This window comes from Pezoporus wallicus, unplaced genomic scaffold (assembly GCF_028554395.1).
Source record: "Pezoporus wallicus isolate ANWC-B61680 ecotype Strahan unplaced genomic scaffold, APGP_CSIRO_Pwel_v1 scaffold_6885, whole genome shotgun sequence".
In the NCBI taxonomy this organism is placed as follows: Eukaryota; Metazoa; Chordata; class Aves; order Psittaciformes; family Psittacidae; genus Pezoporus; species Pezoporus wallicus.
The window spans coordinates 2,527,872-2,553,497 of record NW_026638858.1 but is presented as its reverse complement, the minus strand read 5'-3'; the positions used below and the strand labels follow the sequence as shown (position 1 = coordinate 2,553,497).

At 40.9% G+C, this 25,626-nt stretch overlaps 1 protein-coding gene and 1 long non-coding RNA gene across 3 annotated transcripts in view; one reads left to right on the top strand and one right to left on the bottom strand.

Moving 5' to 3' along the window:
* The window catches only part of TOLLIP (toll interacting protein), a 28,138-nt gene extending 20,793 nt beyond the window's left edge, over positions 1-7,345 (bottom strand). For both annotated transcript variants that reach the window (XM_057412750.1, XM_057412751.1), the window contains exon 1: positions 7,227-7,345. In XM_057412750.1, coding sequence (XP_057268733.1) covers positions 7,227-7,259 — 33 coding nt within the window. In that variant the 5' untranslated portion in view covers positions 7,260-7,345. The remainder of the gene's footprint in view (positions 1-7,226) is intronic.
* A 3,664-nt stretch (positions 7,346-11,009) lies between these two features.
* LOC130601031 (uncharacterized) lies at positions 11,010-13,060 on the top strand. Its single transcript, XR_008972568.1, has 2 exons — positions 11,010-11,068; positions 12,589-13,060. It is a non-coding gene; the product is annotated as an uncharacterized LOC130601031 (long non-coding RNA).
* Positions 13,061-25,626: the final 12,566 nt, after the last annotated feature.

Sequence of the window (25,626 nt, the reverse complement as noted above, 5' to 3'; positions counted from 1 at the left end):
CCAAAAGAAACAAATTAAATTTGTAAGGGAGACCAAAGTTTACTTAGAGCATCTAAGCTGATTTTAGGCCATTCAGTTATCTCACACAAAGCTATGTTCTTATCATGGAATTGCAGACGAACACAGTAACTGAAAACAGCTAGTGTTACTAAATTCTCAAAAGACCCAGGTGGTAAACCCCTCAAAAAAAGTAGAGTAGGGAACAGATGCATACACTCCCATCCTAAGTGTTCAGCTCTGACAGAGATCTGGTATATGTCCTGCTGATATAGTCAGTAAAATATCTAGAAAAGATGCTTATTGAGGAAGATAAGACTACTCAGTAAGTTCTTATGCTAATTATCAGTTGATTCCATATTGATGGCAATAAATCAGTAGTGTGCCATCTTTTTATCTGTAAAGAAAATAAGCTAATTTATACCTTCCTCAAAGCATTTAAAAGCAGGCACATAATTGCCACCTCCCAACCCAAATCAAAAATATAAAATTACGTAACAAGAGGTGAACCACAATTTTTCTTTTTTAAATATGGAGAACATGAGTGACAAGCTTGTATCACTGATCCTACTCAACACCTATTTTAAACCAAATGCACTTCCCTCTACTACAGTGTTATTTAAGGAAGAAAGTGAAATTCAAACCTGCTTTGCCATCAACTTGAGAACAAAGTATTAATTCCATTGGACATTTGAATTTTCCTACAACTCTGTTCAAGCAAGACAGCAACATGACAGGGCTATGAGAGAACTACAACTGGAATACAAATGTTCAGCAGACATTCATATAAAATAAGCTTGCCTTGTAATTACTTCCTAATAAACTTTACTGACAGCACTGCATATCAAAAATATGAATTATCTAGAAATAGAATACTGCCCTTCCTGTCTGCTAGCCACCCAAGAACTGGTTTTGAGGATCTTCTAAGTAAAATGCTGCAGGTATAAAAATTGCATCTCAACTTCCTCAGATTGAAGGTGGCATGATGTTCTACAGCTATTTGAGCTAATTTAGGACTGGGCTATCTCAGTCTCACCTTTGTAATTCTTTTCACACCCATCTCTTGTGCAACACTAAACAAGGCGAAGGCAACTGTAAAGTATGCTTGTGCAGGGGGCTGAGCAGAAGAAAATTTAAAAAGTTGGCAGTAAAGGGAAGAGGATGCAAGTCACTAGGACCCTTACGTCACTAGCTGAACATCTGAGCTACTGGTACCTACATAGCAGAGGGAAAGGGAATGCGGAGCCAAAGACAACCACAAATGCCCTGACTCATGGAACTATACACTGACACATGATACATTCGGAGAACCAAGGCTTCCACACCAGCAATTACCAAGAAACTCTGATATCAGGTTTCAAAGAAGTTTCATGTTAGAGCTTTAAACACCTAGCTACTCAAAAAACTTGTAATGATTACTGTTTTAAAGAAAGATGAGTGAATGAGAGGTTTAATGTGAAGTGTCCCTGCCCATGGAAGCTGGAATTGATGATCTTAAGGTCCTCTCCAACTCTAACTATTCTATGATTCTACGCTTTGCACAGCAAAGAAAAAATTAGGACAAGATAGGACTTCTGGATGCATCCTAAAAACAGGTAACTGATGTTTTTTCCAAGGCTATTCTCTATCACCTTTGTAACAACATGGAGATTTGAGGAAGCTCCCTATAATCAGAGAAAGGCAAATCTCACACCCAGCTTTCAAGAGGGCAAGAAGAATGACTTGAGGAACCACAGGCAAGTCAGCTTAATTTCAGTTGCTAAGAAATTCACAGAGCAAGTCCTTCTGAAAACCATTTCTAAACACACAAAGAGAAAAAAACACAGAACAACCACCAACAAACAAACCAACAGGGACTAGGAATAGCCAGCCGTTACCAAGGCTTTAAAAAGAAAATAGAAAGTCCAATGAGCCCAACTGCCTTCTACAAGAAAATTATTATAATCTGTGAATAAAGAGAGAGCTGCAGATACCAAATCTGGGTCATTACAATCCAAATAGGTGGACCACTGGATGGATGAAAACCAGCTGGGTCACTGAGCTCAGAAGGTGAAGTTCAGTGGTTAATGACACTGGAGATGGTCAAAAGCAAAGTTTCTAAGAGGCCTATACTGAGATTAATTTATATGTCTAGTATGTTTCCTTAGCAGTAACCAGAGGTGAAGACAGAATGCACACTTACCAGTTTTGAGCATAACACTAAATTTGAGGGGGAATGACTGGGATATCTGAGAACAGGACCAACCACCAGTGCCAGAGAATTCACTGACAGGCATCTAATGAAATTCAACAAGCGAAAGGCCTGTATTTTGGAAGAAATAATCCTTGGCACTGGTACAGACTAGAAAACAACTGGCAGGGCTGCAGCTGTGCAGAGAAAAACATGTGGGTCCAGGTGGAGAGCAAGCTAGACATGAATAAGCAGAGCACTCCCACAACAGTGAAGCCTAACAGCACACTACACTGCCTCAAGAAAAGCCTAGCCAGCAGGCTGAGGAAAGCAATTGTTTCCCTTTACTCAGCGCTCATTAGACCACATCTGAAATACTGCATTTGGGGCCCAGCAGTACATTAAAAATTATAAACTTGAGTTAGTCCAGCAAAGATCCACCAAGATGGCCCATGAGAAGCATTGTGAAGACAGGCTGAGAATTTGTTTAGAGTAGAAGAAACTTAGGATGCACTTTGTAGCAGCTTACCAGTGTCTGTGAGGAGAGAAAACAGTCAGGTTCTCTTCTGAGATGCAAGGCAAGAAAAAAGGAGACCTCAACTGTCAAACTGAAATGGGAGATTTGCCATGAAATAAAGAAAAAATAAAATATCACCACAGGGACAACCACAAATCAGAACAGATTTCCCAGCTAGACTGCAAAAACTCTTACCTTAAGAAGTGTCCTATTAGACACTTGGTGAGCACCCTGGTCTGAATTAAACACTGACTATATCTTTAGCAATAGGCTGGACTACATGGCCTCCTGACACCCATTCTAAGCTGAACTGTTCTATGATTCTACAGAACTCACTTTATAGCATGACATATGCCCAGTTAAACTCCTGTAGAATTAACTGTAGTCAAAAGCTCTACTTCAAATTTTCAATTTAGAGATGGACAAATAAGAGAATGTAACATGTTGGGGGGGTGGGGGGGGGGGGGTGGTGTTTGCTTGTTTGATTTGGTTTTTTGTTTAGGGATTATTTTCTTTTTCCTAATGTCACCAAAGTGTTGCGGACTGCAAGGTACTAGACACCACTTCTCCCATTCTTACGATTTTTCTCCTGTTACTAGAAATTTTCCTGTCTCATTTGTCACTTCCATACATCTGTCTACCTGCAAAGATTTTCTGATTCTATAGCCTTAATCTTAATAGTATTTTCTCCTCCCAAGAATGTCACCTATAGGCTTGACTAAGCACTCTGCCACAAGCTACTGCCTCTGAATTCTCCCAGCACAAATAAATTTGTCCAAGACATTAACACTTGAATATTTCCAAAACATTCTACAGTGCAAAAGCACAGCTGTTAATAGTTTGGTTTTACTGAAAAAGAAACAAATATGAACCATTTGACTGCAATCAAAAAAGATGCCCTTCTTCACTAAATCAATAATTTGAATTCCCACTAAGTATCACAATACTGTATACAAACAGGAATTAAGGAGAATGAGCACCTATATACACCTCAGAATCATGAAGCATTTACAGCGTATTTGAGCTACATACCTTTGGTCTGCCATCAGCATAAGAGAGGAATAACATTGGGAAAACCATTCAAATACCTCAAAATAAGGAAACCCACAAATTCACATTAGGATTACAATTAAGGAGAACGAAAACTGCTATCAGTTCTAGGAACAGATTTCTGAATTTTTCTACTCTGCCACTAGATTGAGCAATACAGATCTTTCCTCCAAGTCTTGGTTAAACAAAAATGTCACTGGAAGCAACAGAAAATAAGTCACTTAGTGCCTCAAGGCACTCTTATCTGTGAGAAAGTTTCAAAGCTGCCCTCAACATTTTCTGTCAAAGGAACACGTGCCAGAGATCTGATCACATCACTTAAAAATTGCTTAACATTTTGCTTAGAAACACTCAATGAGGTCTTTCTCCCTTAGCTTTTTAAACAATTTCTGAAATCCAAATTGATTGCAGCAATGCATCTTTATGAACTTTCCACCTTCACAGATCAGGATTTGAAAATTACATACATCAACACCTTAACATGAAACAAAATATTTAATAAAATATTCAATTATACCCAGAATTATCAACACAAATTTTTTGGTGATGCAACTTTGATTTCAAAATTGCTCATGTAACAGCATAACATACATCAATACTGGACAACACAAACAGAAATTGCTTCTTTGTCACCTTTGTTCTGAAAAAGGTAAAAGTTCTGAAGACTCTCAAGACAAAACTTCAAGTAAAATCAGAAGCATAAATAAATGACAGTATTAGGACAAGAAAAGCAATCATAAATAAAGCCTGCCTACTAGAAGATACCAAATTATCAGAACAATTACTATTACTGAATTTAGTAGCAGAAATTTAAGTAGTCCTAGTTTGGTGCTTGATCTGTTTTGGAGGACCTGATATATTTGCCAGCGGGGTGAATAAACACAGAGATTGATTCCTCAGGTAGCCAAGCAGATATAAATTTACAAATACACACTTGCAAGGTTTTGGTGTCTCAGACTTAACCTGGAGCCTGATCAAACTGTTTATTAATACCTCTCATTTGGAAAAGGTATCATGTAGCAGCCCTTAGCTATTCAGCTGTAGTTTAGATTTCAAAAGCTGTTCTGTTCTCGAAAGATCACAAAATGTGAAAACATGCTCATGCCAGAACATCATGAAAACAGCCAGAGAAATTATGTTTTAACAGGATATTTACCAGTAATAGGATGAATTCCAGCTCTGTTTCATCTGAAAAACTAAACAGCCATCAGAAAATTTAATTACTCACCAAATAAGCTTATTGTCACAAACTAGAAAGCCCAGGTATAAGAACAAGACTGGCAACCATATAGTAGCATATTTCATTTTCTCACCTGCATGAAACAACCTGGAATATTTTCTTGCCTGTTCAGAGACAGATCATGTCTCTGCAGCAGCAGAGAAAATGTTTCCCAGTCCTTCAGCACCATTTAGTGGCTATTCACTTGTAGTACAGCTGTGTACGTATAAATAAGTAGATTTCCATCTCCTGCTCTAGAGAAAATTAAGAAAGGCTGGCATGTACCATCCCAACATCCTCCCCTGTGAATGGCAGCTTAATATTATGAAATTTATTCATTCATTTAAAAACATTCAAATCTTTAAAGTGGTTAAAACAAGGAAGAAAAGTATGTGCAATATGTTAGGAACACAGAAAAAGAAAAACAGAACAGAAAGCCAAAGTTGTACAAGATAAATCATCATACACTTTTCAATATGTCAGGCTTAAATCAATTTTAAATAACTAAAGATTGTCAGGAATTATACAGGAGCACCTGAGTAATTCTAAAATAAGACATATAGAAGAATAACATTCTAAGCCATCGAGATGCAGTTCCTTTAAAACTTTTATGACTAGGCAGCTATGATGTTCAAGCATCTGCAGAATTATAGCTATGTTCAAGGAGTTTTCACTAAAATCTTGTCTCAACCCAGGAAGAGGATTTCACCAGGCTAAAACAAGCAGACATTGGAAGTACTCCACTCACTACCAAAATAAGGTGTTTATCACCACACGCAAGTGAAACAAAAATAAATGCCAGTCCATTCCAGAGAAATATCTGCAGAGTTTCACCTCTGCAAATCAGGACTGCACTTGGGCCTACTGTTCAGATTTAGCAAAAATTACTTCTTTTATCCCTACTTCCCCATCAGTTCCTTCAATCTCCCCAACCTTTCCCAAACAAACTGAAGGATAACTAGAAATTAAGTTACTTTTAAACAAAGTCTATATTTTCAGGTATTTATATTGAGCTTTTCTGAGCAAAAGATTTTACATAGTCACAGAATTCTATTCTTGTGCATGACTGGTGTGATCACCATTAGCTCCCACACACAAAGCCTTTGGGGATAGCAGCTACCTAATTCACCACAGATTCAACCAGAACAGCAGTCCTTGTCTTTTCATGATACCATCAAGAGATGACAAAAGAAAAACCAACAACAAACAAACCACCTTTTATTCCAACAAGAGAAACACCAGTACAATCCGTTGTAAAAGGAATCAATTTTGGGAGACCAAAATATAAGGCATTTTAAGGACTTAAATTAATGATCGTGTAATACTGACGTCATGAGATAGCAGTAGACAGTGATGCAGTTTTTCAAGTTTAGTAATTTAATAATTCACTCCTCTGGTCTTTCATCAAGGCTTCATAGACACACACACAAACACACACAAAAGCAGCTGCTTCTAGGAAATAAAATACAGGAGTTTGAACTGCAAGAGCAACGATACATCATCAGTTACCGCCTGGTACTTCCAGACAGGAGGAACAGGACAGCAGAGACTGGATGTTACAACGCAGTTACACACCACACAACAGAACATCCCAGTGTTGGGAGAGATTATTCTAGGGCAAAACTAGACAACAACACATTCCCAATAAACTACCTACGCTAACTCCAGAAGATTGTTAATGTGGTTTTAAGGCTGCTTAGCTCCACAACCCGTAACAAACATGTCTGAATATGCCTTCCGGCACGTTTCACGCTTCAGCTTTCAGGTGACAATTCCAGAGACAGCTACCTGAATCCGCCAGCCGAACCACGAAAACAGAGAGCCCTACTCCAAAGAGAAGGAAGCTTTGATTTAATTTAAGCCGTTCGCCCCTCTGGAAGGCCCTTAGACAACGGGTAGAATAGCCTCTTCAAGTCCTACACGCAGCTAGTAGGGGCTCTGCTCTGCCCTCCCCTTTCTCAAAGTCTTTTCGCAAGGCGGAGAACGGGGAGACAAGTTTTCCTTCCCTTGGCCCCTCCCCGCATCACGGCAGCCTGGAGAAAAGGTCTTTGCCTTCCCCTCTCCCTCTGTCACGGGCCGTGAGCGGGGGAAGGGAGACAGCCAAGAAAGGTGAGTCACCCTCGCGCCAAGGCGCACTAGCAGGAGCCAGGCCGAGGGGGAAAGGGACAGAAGACGAAGCCCAGAAGGGTCCCGGCCGGCCCCACCACCCACTGCGTTGCAGGGGCACGAACTAACAGCAGCCAGCCTCCAGAGGCCCCTGCGGCTACACTCACCGGGCCGCGCTGAGTAGTGACTGTGGTCGCCATGGCGCCTTCCTCGGGCCCAGATTCTTCGTTGCGCCCCGCCAGACCGCCGCCACTACCACAACTTCTACCGCTACCGTTACCGCCCCGGCGGCTACCGCCGTCACCCAGCGCGACGCTCGCGAGTCACTGGGAGGGGAGGGAGCAGGCACCGTGACGGGAAGGAGCGCTGCGGGGTTTCTGTTGTCGCTAGGGGATGCTGCGAAGAGTCCTAGGCGGTGGGTCCGCCATCTTACGGTGGGAGGGAGCTTTCTCCGCCGGCTTTGGGGAAGTCGACCTCATCGCACAGAAGGAAGAGGTGTGAGAGGTTGTGCTTAGCAGTCTGTGCAGCGCTTCCTACTAAATTTTCTGCTAGAGAATGCCATGTGTGTAAGGAATGGCTCTCTGCCTTCTCCGGCCTGGCCTCTGGACCGCTGGCCTGTTGTTAGTGGTTTTCCAAAGTGGAGACTGACCTCCTTCAGCTTGCTGAGCAAGTGCAGCCCTGTCCAGATGAACAAAAGCAGCTTTAATGTTCATCCGAGTGATACTCTTGAGAGATAAAATCTGATCATTTCAAAGCCTATTTAACATAGCTGTTTCCTGTTGTTAGGATTTGCTGCACTAATTTAGCCCTTAATTAAAATTCTAACGCAGATTTTGGCATCTGGAAATAGAACAGTGCAATTAGGAATGCTCCAAATATAGCACCAGCTTTTTTTTTTTTTCCATGCTACCCTAACTCCTTGCAGTGGGAACAGCCTCATCTTTTTTCCATGTGTCTTGATACTCAGGAAAATGAGTACTACAGGATATAATTGATTGGGACCCATTGAATGAATAGAGTTGATGCCAGCTGAAAGTCAACCAGCCAGCTGAAAAGCTGTGACATTTTCTCTTACCCCTATCAACAGTTCCGCTGCTGTAAGCAGAATTCAGGTCAACCTACAAAACCATTAAAGCAGCAAATTACCCTTCCCTTCTTCCTGCCACTAGACAGAAATCAAACCTCAAAGGACATTGATTTTATTTATATATATATAAAAAAACACCCTTTTTTTAGTTTTTTAGATTTTTTGTTTAAGGCTATAAACTGTTGACATGGAGTTGGCTATTTTGTAGGGAGAAGGGGTTAAGTTTCTTGGAGGATGCTAAAGGGCTTAGATTTTTTCATTGCCTCCTGTATACGCCTTTCAGCAGAGATAGTGCTCTACATGAAGGGGCGATGTAATGATGCAATGTAAATTAAGCTAAGTGATTAAGAACATCCAGCACTTCATAATGTCAGATACATGGCTATCTGCACAAGGCTTCCATACTAATACAGTTACATTAGTTTATAAAAGATGCTATCCTGATGTGGCCTCTTTCAGAAAATTCAATTTCCTTACATATGTGCAACAGAGTTTCAAAGATTAAGTGATACATGTTTCCTGAGCCAATATGGTTAAAACAGTAAGAGAACGCCATAGAGGTAACGTAAGAAGATCAGTGCTTATCTCCATCACTACAATCTTTACATCATCAGGCCAGGTTAGAGGGAAGAGTGTTAAGAAGTCTCATTGCTATTCTTATTTGTATAACCACGTAAATTGGGAAGTTTGTTTCACTTACCGTGGATTTCATTCTAAGACCTTGTCTAGTCACAACAATTTCAAAGAGATCAGACATCAGAAAACATTATTGACCCTATAAAATTTCTATCAACAGAGAAAAGTGGTAACATTAACAGAGATTCTTGAGATTTGTTTTCCTCATGCAGAGACACATGGTGACTAGAGTGAATGTTGTGCCTTCCTGACAGCACTCCCATTGTCTAACTGCATTTTTTATTTTCCTGTTTTATTGTTATTCCCAGGAAATCCACATGGCACCTAATCGTTTATTTTTAATCTATGCCGTAAAGGATTTGTTGTTAAACAAGCCCCCGCTCTCTCCAGGGTAAAATATTTGAAGGTGTCCTGGAAACTCCACAAAAATGCCGGCTTTGCCATCTGGTGGACATCCACCAGAACAGCAAGTAACCTTCGACCGGGAGGGACAAGTCGTTTTGTTTCCCTAAATGCGGCATCACCACGAGTAGGAACCACTGCTGCAAAAACATTAGGCGGAGCATCTGTAGCAATTAAAGTGGGAATGTAAGCCATGGGAAAGGTGAGAGAACAAAAGTCATAAACCCCTGTTATTTGCAACATATGGGCATCATTAAAAAAAGGTTGAAAGGTAATTAAAGAAGCTAAAATGACAATAAATTGTGTTTATCTTGTAATAAAAATTTAGACATCACTTTCTCTTGTATCATTCATTCATTCTGATTCCCAGCCTCTTCTCTGTTCTCCCCAGTTCTTTACCTGTCCCTCCCAGAATTTCCCCTATCCCAATTTTCTCCTTTTTCCCCTTGCCCCATTTGTTCATTCTTAAATGCTTCTGCCCCTTTTGCATATCCTCTCCATCCTTTCTTTTGCTTTGATGCTCTGGTAATCTCCTATGTTTTTCTATTTAACTTTGCTTCCTGTAGATTTGTCAGAAGCCACATATTCCTTGAAATTTCTCCTGGAGCTTTCTGTTCATATTTTTTATAACCTTATTTCCTTGCTCCCAGGTACTAGCTGGGAACACATGTTTCTGAGTTCTCCATGCTGTTTTCCCATTATCCAGGCCAAATGCCACAGATGAGTATTATCTTTGCTGAAACCTTTGCCTGGAAGGGTCACTAATGCTGTTTATTTTCTGTAATCAGTTGCTTGTTTTTATGAATTTTCTAAGAGCTTAATATCCCTGAATAAAAATGGATTGAAACTGGACAGCAGGTTGGAGATGAGTAGAGACAAACAAATATACATCCACATAGTGTGGTTGCTTGAAAATTATCAAATAAGTATCATTCTGTCTGCCTTCAGAATCTGAAAGCACCTGTGCTTTTCCTCATAAAACCAGAAACTAATGTCTCATGGGGGGGGGGGGGGGGGGAAGGGAGAGGGAGAGAAATGCACATGACGCTGTCCTCACTGAAAAGCAGTTACAGCAGAATTCATGCCAAATTGATTTTGTGCTTGTCCCCAAAACCAGAAGGGACACTTTGAAGGCTGAGGAGACTGATGCTGTGGGGAGAGTGAGGGAACGTGATGCTCAGTGGGATAGTGTCTAAGTTTTGATAGGTATTTATTTAGCACTCAGCATAGGGGTCTAAAACTGAAGTCTGTCAGATCTACAAAAATGTAAACAGCAGTGATTAGTGTGGTGAGAAGACTACAGTTGTACCTCTTTAAAAATAGTGCCCTTTTAGGATGTTCAAGCCTCTCAGTTTATTTAGGTAAGATAATAGAATCCTGCAGTTAGAATGTGAACTTCAAACTCTTAGCTGATCTCTTTCCAAGGGATAGCTCACAAGTGAATTGGGTGGTTCCATTTTATGCATTTTTTTTCTGTCAATAATGAGTATCTGTCATAATACTGGGGGAGTTCGCACAGTCATTTGAACCCTGTTTGTTTATTGTGGCTTACAAAGACAGTGAAGTCACAGGGATGTGTTTTAAAATACACTCTTAGCTGAACTAAAACTGATACATAAAAGCAGAGTAACAAATCATGGCTGTAATTTTTTAGTTCACAGATATCCACCTGACACTGCAGAAATTGCAGAAGTCACCTAGCAAAACAGTGTTAAGTTTTGTAGGTGTTACAAGCATACAAGTATATTGTGGGATGGCTCTGCATTGCTTTACATCCCTGGCTTGGTTCTCAGGCAAGGTCAGCCCTTTTCGCCGTGTCCTCATAGGATTTAACATGACAAAGAGAAACAGCATGTTTTGCAAAATGCAGAGCCCAATTTCAAGGTAATTTCTTATGCAGTCTCCCAAAGCTGACTTGAAGTTAATAGCAGACAAGGGTAAGAGTGAAAAAGGCCAAAGGGATCCACTGCTCTGTGGATAGAGCCCATGCTGGAGTGAAAGTGCAGGAAAAGGAAAGGGATGTTTCAGGCTTCATGCTACAGAAAAGACCTTGGAGTCCTAGCATGCCAAGAGCAGCTTCTCGGGATGTATGTGGTCTTATACAGGTGCTGGACATAGCACTGAACACACAACAGAGTACAATGCTAATCTTCCATTTATGGTACCAACTCAAGCTTGGTGATGTACAAGAGAGCTGAAACAGTAACATGGAAATCCCAGATGGCATTCAGACTGGCTGTAACAAACAATAATTTCCATTTCAATAGCATGCAAGGTACTCACAGTACACTGCAAACTTTAATTAATCCTCGCAGTCCAGTTGGGATGCAGAAAGATTACATCCCTCATCATGACATGGCAACTCTGTAACAGCACACAGTAACACCACCCAGGAATTTCAGCCAGGATGAATACTGCATGGAATCTATGAGGGAATTCGATTGGATAGACTGAAGAGAGAAACAATTAAATACAAACTGGAGCTGAAAATCAGCATTGCATCCCTGCCGATACCAGGCCATGAAACAGAGACGTTAAACAGCAGGCAACTTACCCACCATTGCAACCACCACATAATTTCATACTCCAGCATTATAGCTACCGATTGAGCTAGATGAGTATTGGCAAAAGTGTTGTTTGAGCAATTGCGGGGGATTGTAGCAGAAAAGCAGAGAGCACTGCTGAGCAGCTAATAAGTGGCTGTTCTGCTGTCACGCTGCACTCAAAATAGCCTTCCAGCAGAGGAAAAGCAAATTCTATTGGCTTCAACACCTGGTTGAGCAACTTAATAAGGACAAAATTGAAAGTTAGAGCTGAATCATTATTTATTTTATAACTATATCTTCATCACACAGTCCATTCCAAAATGGGAGTTATCTTATTTCAAATCAAGCTTGTGCCAGGTTTTTCTGTAGCTTCATTCAGCACAGAGGTGAGGGGAAGGCTTTTTGAAAACAGTTTCAACACAGTAGCTGCTTCAGAGGAAAGCAATCTACAATCATAAGGAGGAATTTTTCTCCTTTTCTCCAATTCTCCCATGCTTTTCCCAACTTGTATTTCTTAGGTGTATTTTTAATGCACCAGGAAAATGTTAGTTGTGCAAAGACTGTATTTAGTGATAGTTGGGTAACGTGAATTTCCAGACAGCACTTCAGTAGAGATAAGCAGTTGTGAGAGCAAAATGTTTCTGTCCTGTCCGCAGCAGACACAGAGAACTGATTGTTCCTCTCACTGAAACTACATTTTCTGTATTTGAAAACAGCTATTGTTTTACCTCTTAGTTTTCTCTGAAGTTTAGCTGTTTAAGTGAATTTCAGTATAAACGCAATTCCTTTAGCTTTTCTTTATAAGTATACTTTATGAAGCCTGATAATTGTTGTCTTCCTCTGTTTTTTTCCCAGTAGGACCATAACATCCTTGAGTATTCAGAATTGGACACAGCATCCCATCTGTAGCACAGAGAGCTTCAAGGAGAGCTGAAGAATTACTTAATGGTTTTGTAGGTGGTAACACTGGCTATAAATTGCAATAAGGGTTTGCCTTTTTTACAGGAGTGTAACATTGTTTACTCCTGTTCAGCCTATGATCTATATTAATATCCAAATCTTTTTCTGTGATGTTCTTACATAGCTTGGCATTCCTCACCTTATGTTTTTGCAGTTTATTATTCTTGCCTAAGTGTGGCAACCTATTTGTTTTTATTGAGTTGCCTCAACTCCTCCTGAAGTTGTTCCACAATATATACCTGTTGTGTTTGATTGGCAAAAATACCTACCCACAGTAACTGTGAGTAAACCAATGTGTATTTAAAAAGAAGCTGCTCTATTCTCTAGAGAGAAGTCTAACAAATTAAATATTCACATCTTTTTTATTGAATCAGATTATCCTTTTTTATCTATATTATTTTTCAAATAGGAGAATTCATGCTGCTTTGTTTTTAAGAAAGACCAAATTCAGAAGTCATTATTTGAAAATACAGACTAAGGCAACTTAGAATTTGACATTCTAATCTCACAGAAGGAGGATGTGCAGCATTCTCAGTTGTGCTGCCAGTATTTGTACCTAGTTCCATGCCAGTCCGTGAGAAGATATTGTAGGAATCCTGTTCATTTGTTGTAGGTTTTTTTCATTTATTTCCTTTCTCTTTCCCTTTTCTTTCCCCTTTCCATTTCCCTTTCCCCTTCCCTTTCCCTTTCCACTTCCCTTTCAATTTTCCTTTCCCCTTCATTTTCCCCTCTTTGCCTTTTCCTTTCCCTTCCCCTTCCTTTACCCTTCTTTCCCTTTCCCCTTCCTTTTCCCTTCTTTCTCTTTCCCTTTCACCTTTCCCTTTCCCCTTCCTTTTCCCTTCTTTCCCTTGCCCTTTCCCTCTCTTCCCTTTGCTTTTTCCTCTCCTCTCTTCTTTGCTCTTCTCCTTTCCCCTCCCTTTATCTCTTTTCCTCTGCTCTCTCCATCTTCTTTCCTCTCCTATCTAATTTTTCTCAGAAAATAAAATAAATCTGAAGGAGAAAAAAAAAAAAACAAGGAATTGGTTTTGTCCACTCCCCAGATTTCCTCTCACCAAAATATAAATTAACATAGAAGGAGAGAAATTATGAAAAAGAAGAGTAAAATGGCACAGAAAGAAGCAACCAGTTCCTTCAAGAAGGATAGCGCCCGCCCCCCCCCCCCCCCGATTTCTTCCAAATATCTCATACTCAGTTTGCTCATATGTTTCCCATTTTATCTAGTATTTTGTGTAGGCAGAAGTAGCACGAATGTGACTCTCTGCTCAACATAACAAACATTTCCCACTGGCTCAGGTAAGGTACAATTCCCCACACTCACAGTAATGTGCAGAAATACTTGCTGTCCCACTTCATCCCCAGGTAAGCAAACATTGTTCTTCTGCTTATGCAATTTCATTATAGAAATCTTTACTTATATGCAGCAAAATCTCCTTTCTCCTATGTAATTTAACTAATTTGTTGTTCCTTCTCAATAAGAAGATACACATGCAAATCAATATTCTATCATCTCTCTCCAACTGATGTTTCTTACAAAATAAGCACTTTTTGTGTGTGTGTGTATAAAAGGATTGAAGGGAGAAGGAATTCTGTGAGTTAAATGTCATACTTTCTCCCACTGGGTACTTCAATGTTATAGATACTAGTTTTGTAATTAACAGTGACTATATGAGGACTCTACAATAATAGTGGCTTTCAGTAGTGATATTTAGCAGGTTCTTCCTCTGGTTGGCTCTCCCTCTGTGTCTTTGTATTTGGTGCCTAAGTGCCTGCAAGGAAATCATTATTTTCTATTAGCTGTTTAATCACAAACCTTGCAAGGAAATTTGCTATTTTCCAAACAGTGCAGAACTAACTTCATTACCACATTGACACGCTAAATACACTTGTCAGCTCTGAAGTCCCATCTTCTTAAAAGTCCCTAGCCTATATTCCCTGTGGAGAAGATTATTTTCAAATAATACAATAGCCTGATTTACTATATCCATCTTTCCTCCAGAGCTTTTCTTGCTGAATGTGACAGGTTATGGGGAACAGGGTAAGTTGCACAGAAATACATTTGGTGCCTGCAGTGAAACAATTGGTGTATGTACTGGCTCTGTTTTCTTTGTGGTCAGATCCTCAGCCTCCTTTGAAGTCAGCAGTGATGCCCAAAGAGGATCTGGAGTTCTGTTCAAGCAGGTACAATGGTTTTGCTTCTCTGCAGAGCTGCCTTACCTCAGCCTCAGGGAAGTCAACAGGAGCTGCAGGAGTGCAGCACCTCCAAAAATGCAGCACATGCCATAATTTTTTCTCGGGTTTCTTCCAACAACCTCAAAATTGTTAGGGTACTAGAGGCAGTGCTGAGGAAAAGCAATTAGATACTCATCTGTGGCTTTAGTTCTCAAACATCTGGACTGGATGAGTCTACATCTGTGGCTGAGTATTTAAAGCATTTAATGACTCCACTGATCATTAGGTGTCACCCTATAAGGTGTCACCTGAGTGTTCTGTCACACAAGTGTCTGAGTGAAGAAGAAAATTAATTTTCTCCCTACAAGGGAGACTTCTAATGAGGTATTGGTCTTGTGTTTCAAGCTAATTGCTTTGAACAGAAGAGTAATATTCATCTTGTTAGACTTCCTGAAGATCTAAGCTTAGTTTCCATAGCTCTATGATCTCAGTAAGTAATTTGATCTCACCACGCTACCTCTCCACTCCCAAACAAGTTGGTATTAACACACCTATTGCCTGTCACAATTCTGTGTGCTCAAGGGCAGGGTCTCTGTGTCAATAAACATGCATAGACTGTTCAGCACATAAAGTCATTTTGGCCAAGGTCTTCAGCACTTACTGTAATATGAAATCTACATAATGTAATTTACAGGAAGAAATTATAATCCCAGTATTTAGAAAGTGTACTTAATTCCTTTCTACCTTCTGAAAGACTGGAGAAGACTTAAAAAATGGAAGGTGCATAGTGTTGTCACCTGACCGTAATTGTACAGAATTCCCTAACAGGGATTCAGCCCTACAGCTATATTCAGAACATGAAAAACATGTGAATTAAAAATATGACTTTGCTTTTTTATGTGTATGATAACCAAGCACACAGTTTTGTTATTTTCCCTAAAATAAAGATGAGAAACACAGAAACATTATAGGATTATCTCAGCCTTCTCTACGTCATTCATAAAGACTGCAAATTGTAGAAAGGACAGTGTTGCATATGTGATATTTTTGCCTCATTCTGCTTCTTTATCCCTGGTTTAACAGAAAAGCCTTATTTTTGTATGATGTGTAAATAATGCTAGTAAAACAGTTTATAAAAGACAGAGATTTGTTTTCTCTCTATGCAGAATTCATCACATTTATGTTATGTGAAGTAACAATATTATACTGTAAATACATTTACAAGCTGTAATGCTGCTGTTGGCTCCTACAGAAGCCTCTGAAGTCTTTATGTAAGCCAGCCTCAGATTTCATGTGTGTTATGCATACAGGACAGCAGCTGAAGCTAGCTGAGATCTGTTGAAAAATGAGGTCAACAAAGCTGTCTACCCTACTGCAGCATTATCTTCTGTCACTCTTCTCAGGTCATATTTCTGAAACCCTTTTTTGTGACATGTTTCCTTTTTAACTTTGACCCCACTGAACATCTGTTTTTCTCATAGCTTTCCCTGTGGTACTGAGCAAAAGACTTGAGTAACATCAGTCTGGTTTTGCACAGCTGCAATTGTCAATGAATTGCCAGCTAATACAGTTCAGGCTATCTTCACACAAATAACACCTTACAGGCAGCTCATCTCTCATTATTAGTATTATCCAATAACAACAGTACTTAAATGTCTGTATTTAGTTTGGGTCCTAATTGTACTAGGCATTTTCTCTGATTAAACTATTTTTATGTGTTCATAAATTGTTATGTCTGATCTTGTTGATCCACGGTAAAAGATTCCTGCCCTCAGCCTTTGCCACAACTCCTTCTCTTTTGCCCCCTCTACTTTGCTTTTTCAACTATTTCTCGCACCATTTCCTCCTACAGTCTGTAAAATTATTCCAGTTTTAAGCAAACAAACAAACAAACAAATGCTCTCATGTATGAAAAGAAACATACTGTTTAATATTACTGCCTCATTATTCAGTTGGGGAACTAAGATTTGGAGTGATAAAGTAACTTGCCAGAGGAAAAGGAGGAAAGATGCAGGAAGAAAATTTAGTTCCTCTGAGTCACAGTGCAGCATCTTAAGTAGAAACCTTCTTTGTTCTGACTTCTCCTTACCTCTAAGCATTGCCCAGTCTCTTTATGCTCAGATTTTCCTTTCCTAGACTATCTCTTCTGATTTCAAAGGGTGACTTGTCACACAGGACAGGCACAAAGAAGATTAAGGGGTTGTTCTAGGCTTTTCATGTCTGGATTTTTTCTCCACTGCCACTGCTACAAGCTACAGTGAAAATTATGCCCTGGAATCACAGCTTTCCCTTCACAGTTTAAAATTCTGCCCCCCCCCCCCGTATCATGTTTGTTCACTGTACTTTTCGTTTGCTGGCTCCTGCCTGGCAAGCCTCATCTACCTGCTTTGTGCATAAATGTCAGGGATAATTCTGAAGGCTCAGCATGATTACCAGTTGGCCAGCTGCCATGTTGGTCCTTAGGATTTAACTTGCCATCCACAAAATGGCATGCATATATTTATTTGTAGTTTAAAAGTTCCTGTGCCTGTTGTCTCTAGATGCATAAACAAAAGGTTTCAGCCAAATGTAAATACGCACTGCCTGAATTAATGTCCACTAATGAAATCCCTTCTTAACCAACCTCAACTAACATACTAAACCTTTCCACGTCTTGAAATTCCTTCACACTCTTCCTCAAAGTCTGGAGAAAAGATAAACTGCAATGTGACCCATAGGTGAAAAAAATTAGAAGCTGTCAGTCTAGTTCAGAAGCAGATTCGAGGATCAAGTACTGTGTATTGCCCACTTTCAGGCAGATTAGCATGAACTGTAACTCTGCCTCCTTTCCCTGAGGCAGTGAGTTCTCTGTTGGGTTTTTACTATGTGCAACTATTTATTATAAAATAGGTCCAAAGTTAACAATCTAATTAAAAAAAAAAAAAGAGAAAAGCTACACTCAGAACCTAAAGTTTACTTGATTTCTAAAACAAACCCACATGAGCTCATGTATTAATGCACAGCGTGTCATGGTTTAACTCTGGTAGGCAGCTCAGCAGCACAGAGCTGCTCACTCACTTTCTCCCCCTTCTCCCCAACAGGATCAGGAGTAGAATGAGAAGGATGGAAGTGGGAAAACTTGTGCACTGAGATAAACAGAGTTTAATTATTTTTAAAAAAGGGCAGAGGAGGGGTGTACAAACAACAAGGAACCCTACAACAACAACAACAAAAAAAAACAACAAGAAAAACAAGTGATGAAAAACAAGTGAAGAAAATACTTGCTTACCACCAACCAACCAATGCCCAGCCAGTCCCTGAGCAATGGCAATCCATGCTAATCTCCGCTCCCCAGCTTTATATGCTGAGCATAACATGATGGCTTCACTAAGGGGAATTCCTGCCTGACCAATTTGGTGGCCTTCTATGATGGGGCTACAGAACTGGTGGACAGGGGTAGAGCAGCTGATGTCATCTACCTGGACTTGTGCAAAGCATTTGACACTGTCCCACATGACATCCTTGTCTCTAAATTGGAGAGACATCAATTTGATGGATGGACCACTCGGTGGACAAAGAACTGGCTGGATGGCCGCACACAAAGAATTGTGGTCAACAGCTCAATATCCAGCTGGAGACCAGTAACAAGTGGTGTCCCTTGGGGATCGGTGTTGGGACCGGTCTTGTTTAACATCTTTGTCGCTGACATGGACAGTGGGATTGAGTGCACTCTCAATAAGTTTGCCGATGACACCAAGTTACGTGGTTCGGTTGATACGCTGGAGGGAAGGAATGCCATCCAGAGGGACCTTGACACGCTTGTGAGGTGGGCTGATGCCAACCTGATGAAGTTTAACCATGCCAAGTGCAAGGTCCTACACTTGGGTCAGAGCAATCTCAGGCACACTTACAGGCTGGGCAGAGATTCAGAGCAGCCCTGCAGAGAAGGACTTGAGGGTGTTGGTTGATGAGAAAATGAATATGAGCCGGCTTCAGTGTGCGCTTGCAGCCCAGAAAGCCAACCGTATCCTGGGCTGCATCAAAAGGAGCATGACCAGCAGGTCGAAGGAGGTGATCCTGCCCCTCTACTCTGCTCTTGTGAGACTCTACTTGGAGTATTGTGTACAGTTCTGGTGTCCTCAACGTAAAAAGGACACGGAACTGTTGGAACAAGTCCAGAGGAGGGCCACAAGGATGATCAGGGGACTGGAGCACCTCCCGTATGAAGACAGGCTGAGAAAGTTGGGGCTGTTCAGCCTGGAGAAGGGAAGGCTGCATGGAGACCCCATAGCAGCCTTCCAGTATCTGAAGGGGGCCTATAGGGATGCTGAGGAGGGGCTCTTCATTAGGGACTGTAGTGACAGGACAAGGGGTAATGGGTTAAACTTAAACAGGGGAAGTTTAGTTTGGATATAAGGAAGAAGTTCTTTACTGTAAGGGTGGTGAGGCACTGGAATGGGTTGTCCAGGGAAGTTGTGAATGCTCCATCCCTGGCAGTGTTCAAGGCCAGGTTGGATGAAGCCTTGGGTGATATGGTTTAGTGTGAGGTGTCCCTGCCCCTGGCAGGGGGGGTGGAACTTGATGATCTTAAGGTCCTTTCCAACCCTAACTGTTCTATGATTCTATGATCATATTGTATGGACTATCCCTTTGGTCAGTTGGGGTCAGCTGTCCCAGCTGTGCCCCCTCCCAACTCCCTGTGCACCCCCAGCCTACTCACTGGTGTGAGGTGGTGTGAGGAGCACTGTGTGAGCAAATTACTAAATTGATGTAGACAGCTCTGAAGAGCCGTTATAGCTATTTTTAAAATTGTAACAGTCCTTCATTTTTATGAGTGAAGAACGGGTACAAGATTTGCACCAGTATATAAAATATACTAACTAAACAATAGATGCGACTGATGAAATAGTACCTGATAAAACTGAGAAGTGCAAAGCAAACTGCTACTAATAGCAAGAGCTTTAAGATATTCTAAATGTAACAGAATATATTTTGGGTTTTAAGCAATGGGAGAGAGTCCTTCAGAAGTTTGGCTTCCACAGACTTATCCAGTGAGGAAGAGTTCACCCAGGGTTTGTTTGCATTCACTATTGCCAAAGTGCAGCTTCTCCGGCTAATTCTTCCAGTTGTCTTTATACCTGCATAATACGATTCCTCTGAACTTCTCTGATCTTCTGAGAGTCTCCTAGTATGTTCTTTAACTGGTGAGCTCAGTGCTTCTCATGCTTATACAGTTTCTCCTTCAATTCCTGCCTGATTTGCAAGCATTCATAGAATCACTGAATCATAGAAGGATTCGGGTTGGAAAGGGCCTTAAGACCATCTAGTTCCAACACCCCTGCCATGGGCAGGGACACCTCACACTAGACTGTGTTGCCCAAGGCTGTGTCAACCTGGCCTTGAGCACTGCCAGGGATGGAGCATTTACCACTTCTTTGGGCAACCTGTTCCAGTGCCACTGCCCTCACAGTAAAGAGCTTCTTCCTTATATGTAACCTGAACTTCCCTGTTCTAGTTTGAACCTATTACCCCTTGTTCTATCACTACAGTCCAAATGGCTTTCATTTCCAAACATATTCATGTCTAACATATCTATCTCTTGACATATTTTATTATTCCTATACTGAGAAATCTGGCAGGACATTTCCATGATCTCTGCCTTCTATTGTTCACTGATTTCATCCAGGTTTTTATCCTGCAGTTCTAATTGTTTGATTTTGTTTTCTCTATCTTTCACTATGTTCTTGGCATCATCTACTTCTCTCTGTAGGTCTGCTACTGATGTCCTCACACAGCTTGCACTGGCCTGCAATTGCCTGTCCCATCCTTCAAAGCTTCACTTTTTTTCAGTAAATTCTGATTTTCAGTACCCAGCACTACTGCTTTTTCTTTAAGATGCCATCTTTGATTCTGTAAGTTTTCATTTCTCAAAGATAGTTTATTAACCAGAGAGGTTTCCATGTTGGAAGGAGAAAGCATGGATAAGTTGGCATGACACTGCTGAGTCCTGAAAGCTTCCAGCCTGCCCAATTGTGCTGACTGGACAATCCAATGCTGTTTCCAACTGCTCCCACTGCCTGGCTGTGGCTTGCAAGACGTTGTGATAAAAAAAAAGTAACATAATCAGGTCTTAGTAAGAAAATTAAGAGCTTTAGGGTAAAATGCCCTCATTAGAAATTAGTTAAGAGTTAAACAGTGAGCAGAAATACATCATTTTCAAAACAGCTGACCATGCTAGGTTTGATGCTCTTGGTATATTTAATGAATGAATGTTCAGAGGACTGTAATGAACAGTGAAGTGACCCCCTTTTTTAGATGACATAGAAATTTTAAAGGCACCTCAACAGATGGTATAATAAGAAGTACATTTTGATAGATAAAAAATACTGCATGTTAGAGCAATTCCAGCTGAACTGTAGACAAGATTCTTAGATAACGGTAACCATTTAGGATGTAAATGTGGAAATCATGGTGGATAGATCAATCAAGGAACAATCCCCATACCATTAGCAGCAGCATGGAGAATTCACACTGGATTTAAAAAAAAAGAAAAAAGATAGGCGAGTCCCACCTTCACATACTCCAATACTTGGAGCAGCAAAGTGGGCTGTATAGAACTGTCTACCCTATTCTCCAGTGGAGACCTGTGGCACCTTTAGGGCATCCATGAGTTGGAAGAATTAATGAGGTTTCCCAATCCAGCTCATCAACCTTCCAAGTTTCTTTATTGTGTCTGTCAGGAGTTCATTTGCTTCGATAATGAGTGTTCTCTCTGGGATAGAGTCCACAGTTTTCATTAACTCAGCACGCATTCACACCAGATCCTTGATGTGATGTGTTATGCCTCTCCCAGCACTCAACTGAACTCCTGTTTGACATGACTTGTAACAGGCTGTGCACATCCCCATGCCAAATGTCTCCTCTTCATTCTCAATGGCTGAAGTGCACCAGTGACAAAGATACTTCTGTTTTATTCCCCCCCCCCATTTTGTAATACTATGGAAAAGGAAAGGAGAAGGGAAGCAAATATTCATGAGATGCAGCCTGAGCATTGCAGGAGGATTTTATTCAGCTGCAATATACCTTTTTGTCTGAATGAATTTAGGTGAGCTGTATTAATACGAAGCTTTTTTCCTCCTCCACTTTTCTTCCACTTGTTGGCAATGTATCTCACTGTTGTTTGAAACCAATTAGCAGGTGCATGGCACTGCAGAACCAGCAACTTTCCAAAGGATCTTCACTGTCTCTGCTGATTCTCCTTCACTACTGTTATATAATCCTCTCCTTCTGGATGAGTTATTCTTCCATTTTATGCTGTTCTAGCATGAAATTACAAAACCCCATGCTGCAAATTAGATTTCTGTAGGGATATCAGGTGTATCAAGAAAAGCAATTCCAAGTGGCCTCAAAAAACTGCCTTTTTTAAATGTCTCTTGTATGGGAGCATCCACAATCTTGTAGGGAAAACGGGAAGAAAAGGCAATAGGGGCAAGAAAGATTGTGGTATGTTTTGCATTGTAAAGTTGGAGATTGTTAGCCTTCTTTTCAGTGTGCAACGTCCTTACTGTTTTAAATAAGTCTGGGACAAGCAGCAGCTCTGCATGTAGAGCAACTCATTTCTATTAAAATATCTTTGAACAAGTCCCTTTAAAACACACTTACTTCACTAAGGAGCAAAAAGTGTGGGGGAAGAGAGGAGATTCAGAAATGTGCAATGAATTTCTACAGAAGGAAAACCTTGTTAGGAGGATATAAGGTTATGTCTCAACTCATTTTAACCCATACATGATTCATTCATCACAGCTAACTGTCACTAGCTGCACAAAACCCAAGGGAAACAAAAGAGAGTGATAATCACTGAAAAACCCTGCTGATGTCACCTCAGGTGGCTTCAGACTGCCTCTTGAAGACTCCATGTGGCAGTTACAGAAGTGCAGCCTCCCTGCCTGTGTTGTATATCAATTCAGGAGAGAAAGACAAACTCATGTAGACAACCATGTGGGAATTTTGCAATTTGAGTAGGCTAAAAAGGTTCAGCCTTCAAAACCAGAAGAAGGTACTCTTTGGACTACTGTGGCTTGTCATAAAACTGGGAAAGGAATATCTATATTCAACATTAATTAATCTATTTGTATTAGTAGAACAGAAGTCCCAAATTCTAATTTTCTGTTTAAAAGGAAGTTGGTAAGTCAGAGAGTTACACCAGAGCCAAACTGGACCTGCTGTATTTAAGGGAGTATTCACAAGGTTTAGTAGGAGGGAGGAATAAAACACACAAGAGACATGGAAACACTCCATAACAAGTGAAATCATAAAGGTTTTATATATTCTAAACTCATTTCTTATTCAAGAAAATGACTGTTCATGTCAAAAGGAAGTTGGTGAAGGAAATGAAGATTTGTCCCTAAGTTAATTCCATGCTTCCCTTGCTTTGGACTGATAAGCACCAAATTAACTTTGTGCTAATCAAGAGGTTAGAAAATGTTATAGAGATGGATGACTTCTGCAGATTATGGTAAAAAGAAGTATTTATGACATTCCGACAATATAAAATTCGGGAGACCAGTAACGAGTTGTGTCCCTCAGGGATCAGTGTTGAGACCGGTCTTGTTTAACATCTTTGTCGCTGACACGGACAGTGGGATTGAGTGCGCCCTCAGCAAGTTTGCCAATGACCAAGCTGTGTGGTTCAGTTGATACGCTGGAGGGAAGAAATACCATCCAGAGGACCTTGATACGCTTGTGAGGTGGGCTGATGCCAACCTGATGAAGTTTAACCATGCCAAGTGCAAGGTCCTACACCTGGGTCGGAGCAATCCCAGGCACAGCTACAGGCTGAGCAGAGAAGAGATTCAGAGCAGCCCTGCGGAGAAGGACTTGGGGGTGTTGGTTGATGAGAAAATGAACATGAGCAGGCAGTGTGCGCTTGAAGCCCAGAAAGCCAACCGTATCCTGGGCTGCATCAAAAGGAGCATGACCAGCAGGCCCCTCTACTCTGCTCTTGTGAGACCTCACCTGGAATATTGTGTGCAGTTCTGGTGTCCTCAACATAAAAAGGACATGGAATTGTTGGAACAAGTCCAGAGAAGGGTCACGAGGATGATCAGGGGACTGGAGCACTTCCCATATGAAGACAGGCTGAGAAAGTTGGGGCTGTTCAGCCTGGAGAAGACAAGGCTGCATGGAGACCTCATAGCAGCCTTCCAGTATCTGAAGGGGGCCTACAAGGATGCTGGGGAGGGACTCTTCATTAGAGACTGTAGTGCTAGGACAAGGGGTAACGGATTAAAACTTAAACAGGGGAAGTTTAGATTGGATATAAGAAGGAAATTCTTTCCTGTTAGGGTGGTGAGGCACTGGAATGGGTTGCCCAGGGAGGTTGTGAATGCTCCATCCCTGGCAGTGTTCAAGGCCAGGTTGGATGAAGCCTTGGGTGATACGGTTTAGTGTGAGGTGTCCCTGCCCCTGGCAGGGGGATTGGAGCTAGATGATCTTAAGGTCCTTTCCAACCATAACTATTCTCTGATTCTGTAATACATCAGTACATTTCTCTTAAAATAGTTTTACGATATTTCAAACTTTGCGTGCATGAGAATAGAATGTCTTGAGAAGCCTTTTCTTTCCCTCCTCTCTCCAGATCCCTGTATCCCCTATCCCCCTTCTCAGTGCTTCACCACTTCCATTCACAGAACAGCAGGAGGGAGAAACAAATAGAAAATCTTGTTCTGCTTTTCCTTTTAGCATATTCAATACTTGACCCAAGAAATCAGGAAGCAATTAAAATCTTCTGCTTCAACTTCCCATCCTGTTCAAATCCTTACTCTAATTTTGTTTGTCTGAAACTTCGCTCTTTTAAAAGCTTGCCAGTGTGTGTGAATGTGTGTGTGTGTGCTTACAGACATATGTATGCCCTTGTTCTTTCAGTCAAGTGTTATTACAAAATGTCTTTTCATTTCTAAGAGGGTTCAGTCATCTTTGTAGTATACACGTCCTTTAACAAAATTCTCAACTTAATGCTTTTCAAAATGTCTCTAATGATTTCTAATTTACTGACATTTTCCCTGAGCCCCTCATCAATTTAACTATTCAAATTGCTAACACTGTTAATAATTCCTCTATCTCCAGCAGACCCACTGCAGACCTTGAAATCCCTCTGCTGCCTCTGCAGACAAGAACACATCTGGTTTTGCATCCATACCATGCTGGATCAGAGTATTTATTAGCCTGGCAGCAGTGTCTCATCACCATGCAGTATGATGATTAACGGCTTCATTTTCACCATTGCTATCCAGAAGGGCCTCTCATGGGCCCATTTCCTCCCCTCATTTCTACCTTACAGTGGTGTAATTCTACTTATTTCAGCACATAGAGAACAGCATGAGCACAGGGGTCTGTCTTTCTAGGGGGCTGTGGGGAAGATTTTGAGGAACATTTGGAGCTGCATGCCAAATTGCCTTCCCTGCCTTTGAAACAGTCCAGATGTCTGCATTTCAGGGGAGATTTGAAGGGGAAGCAGATGCAGGCTGACCTGTCTTCAGACAAAAGTTCAAATTTTCAAAATGGCCCAGGGCATCATGCTCTGCTGGGACTTTAGGGCTGAAGATACTGAAACAAGCCAGGCATGAGTTTGCTGCATATCAGCTGAACTTTGCTAATTGCTCCTACCCTGTAGTATATAAAAAGCATTTGGAAATGTCTTATCAAAGTCAGTTCAGCCTTTGGAGTGTTTTGCATTTCTGCTTTCTAGACACAGCTCCCACTCTGAGGTAGCTTGTTGAGTGGCTTACC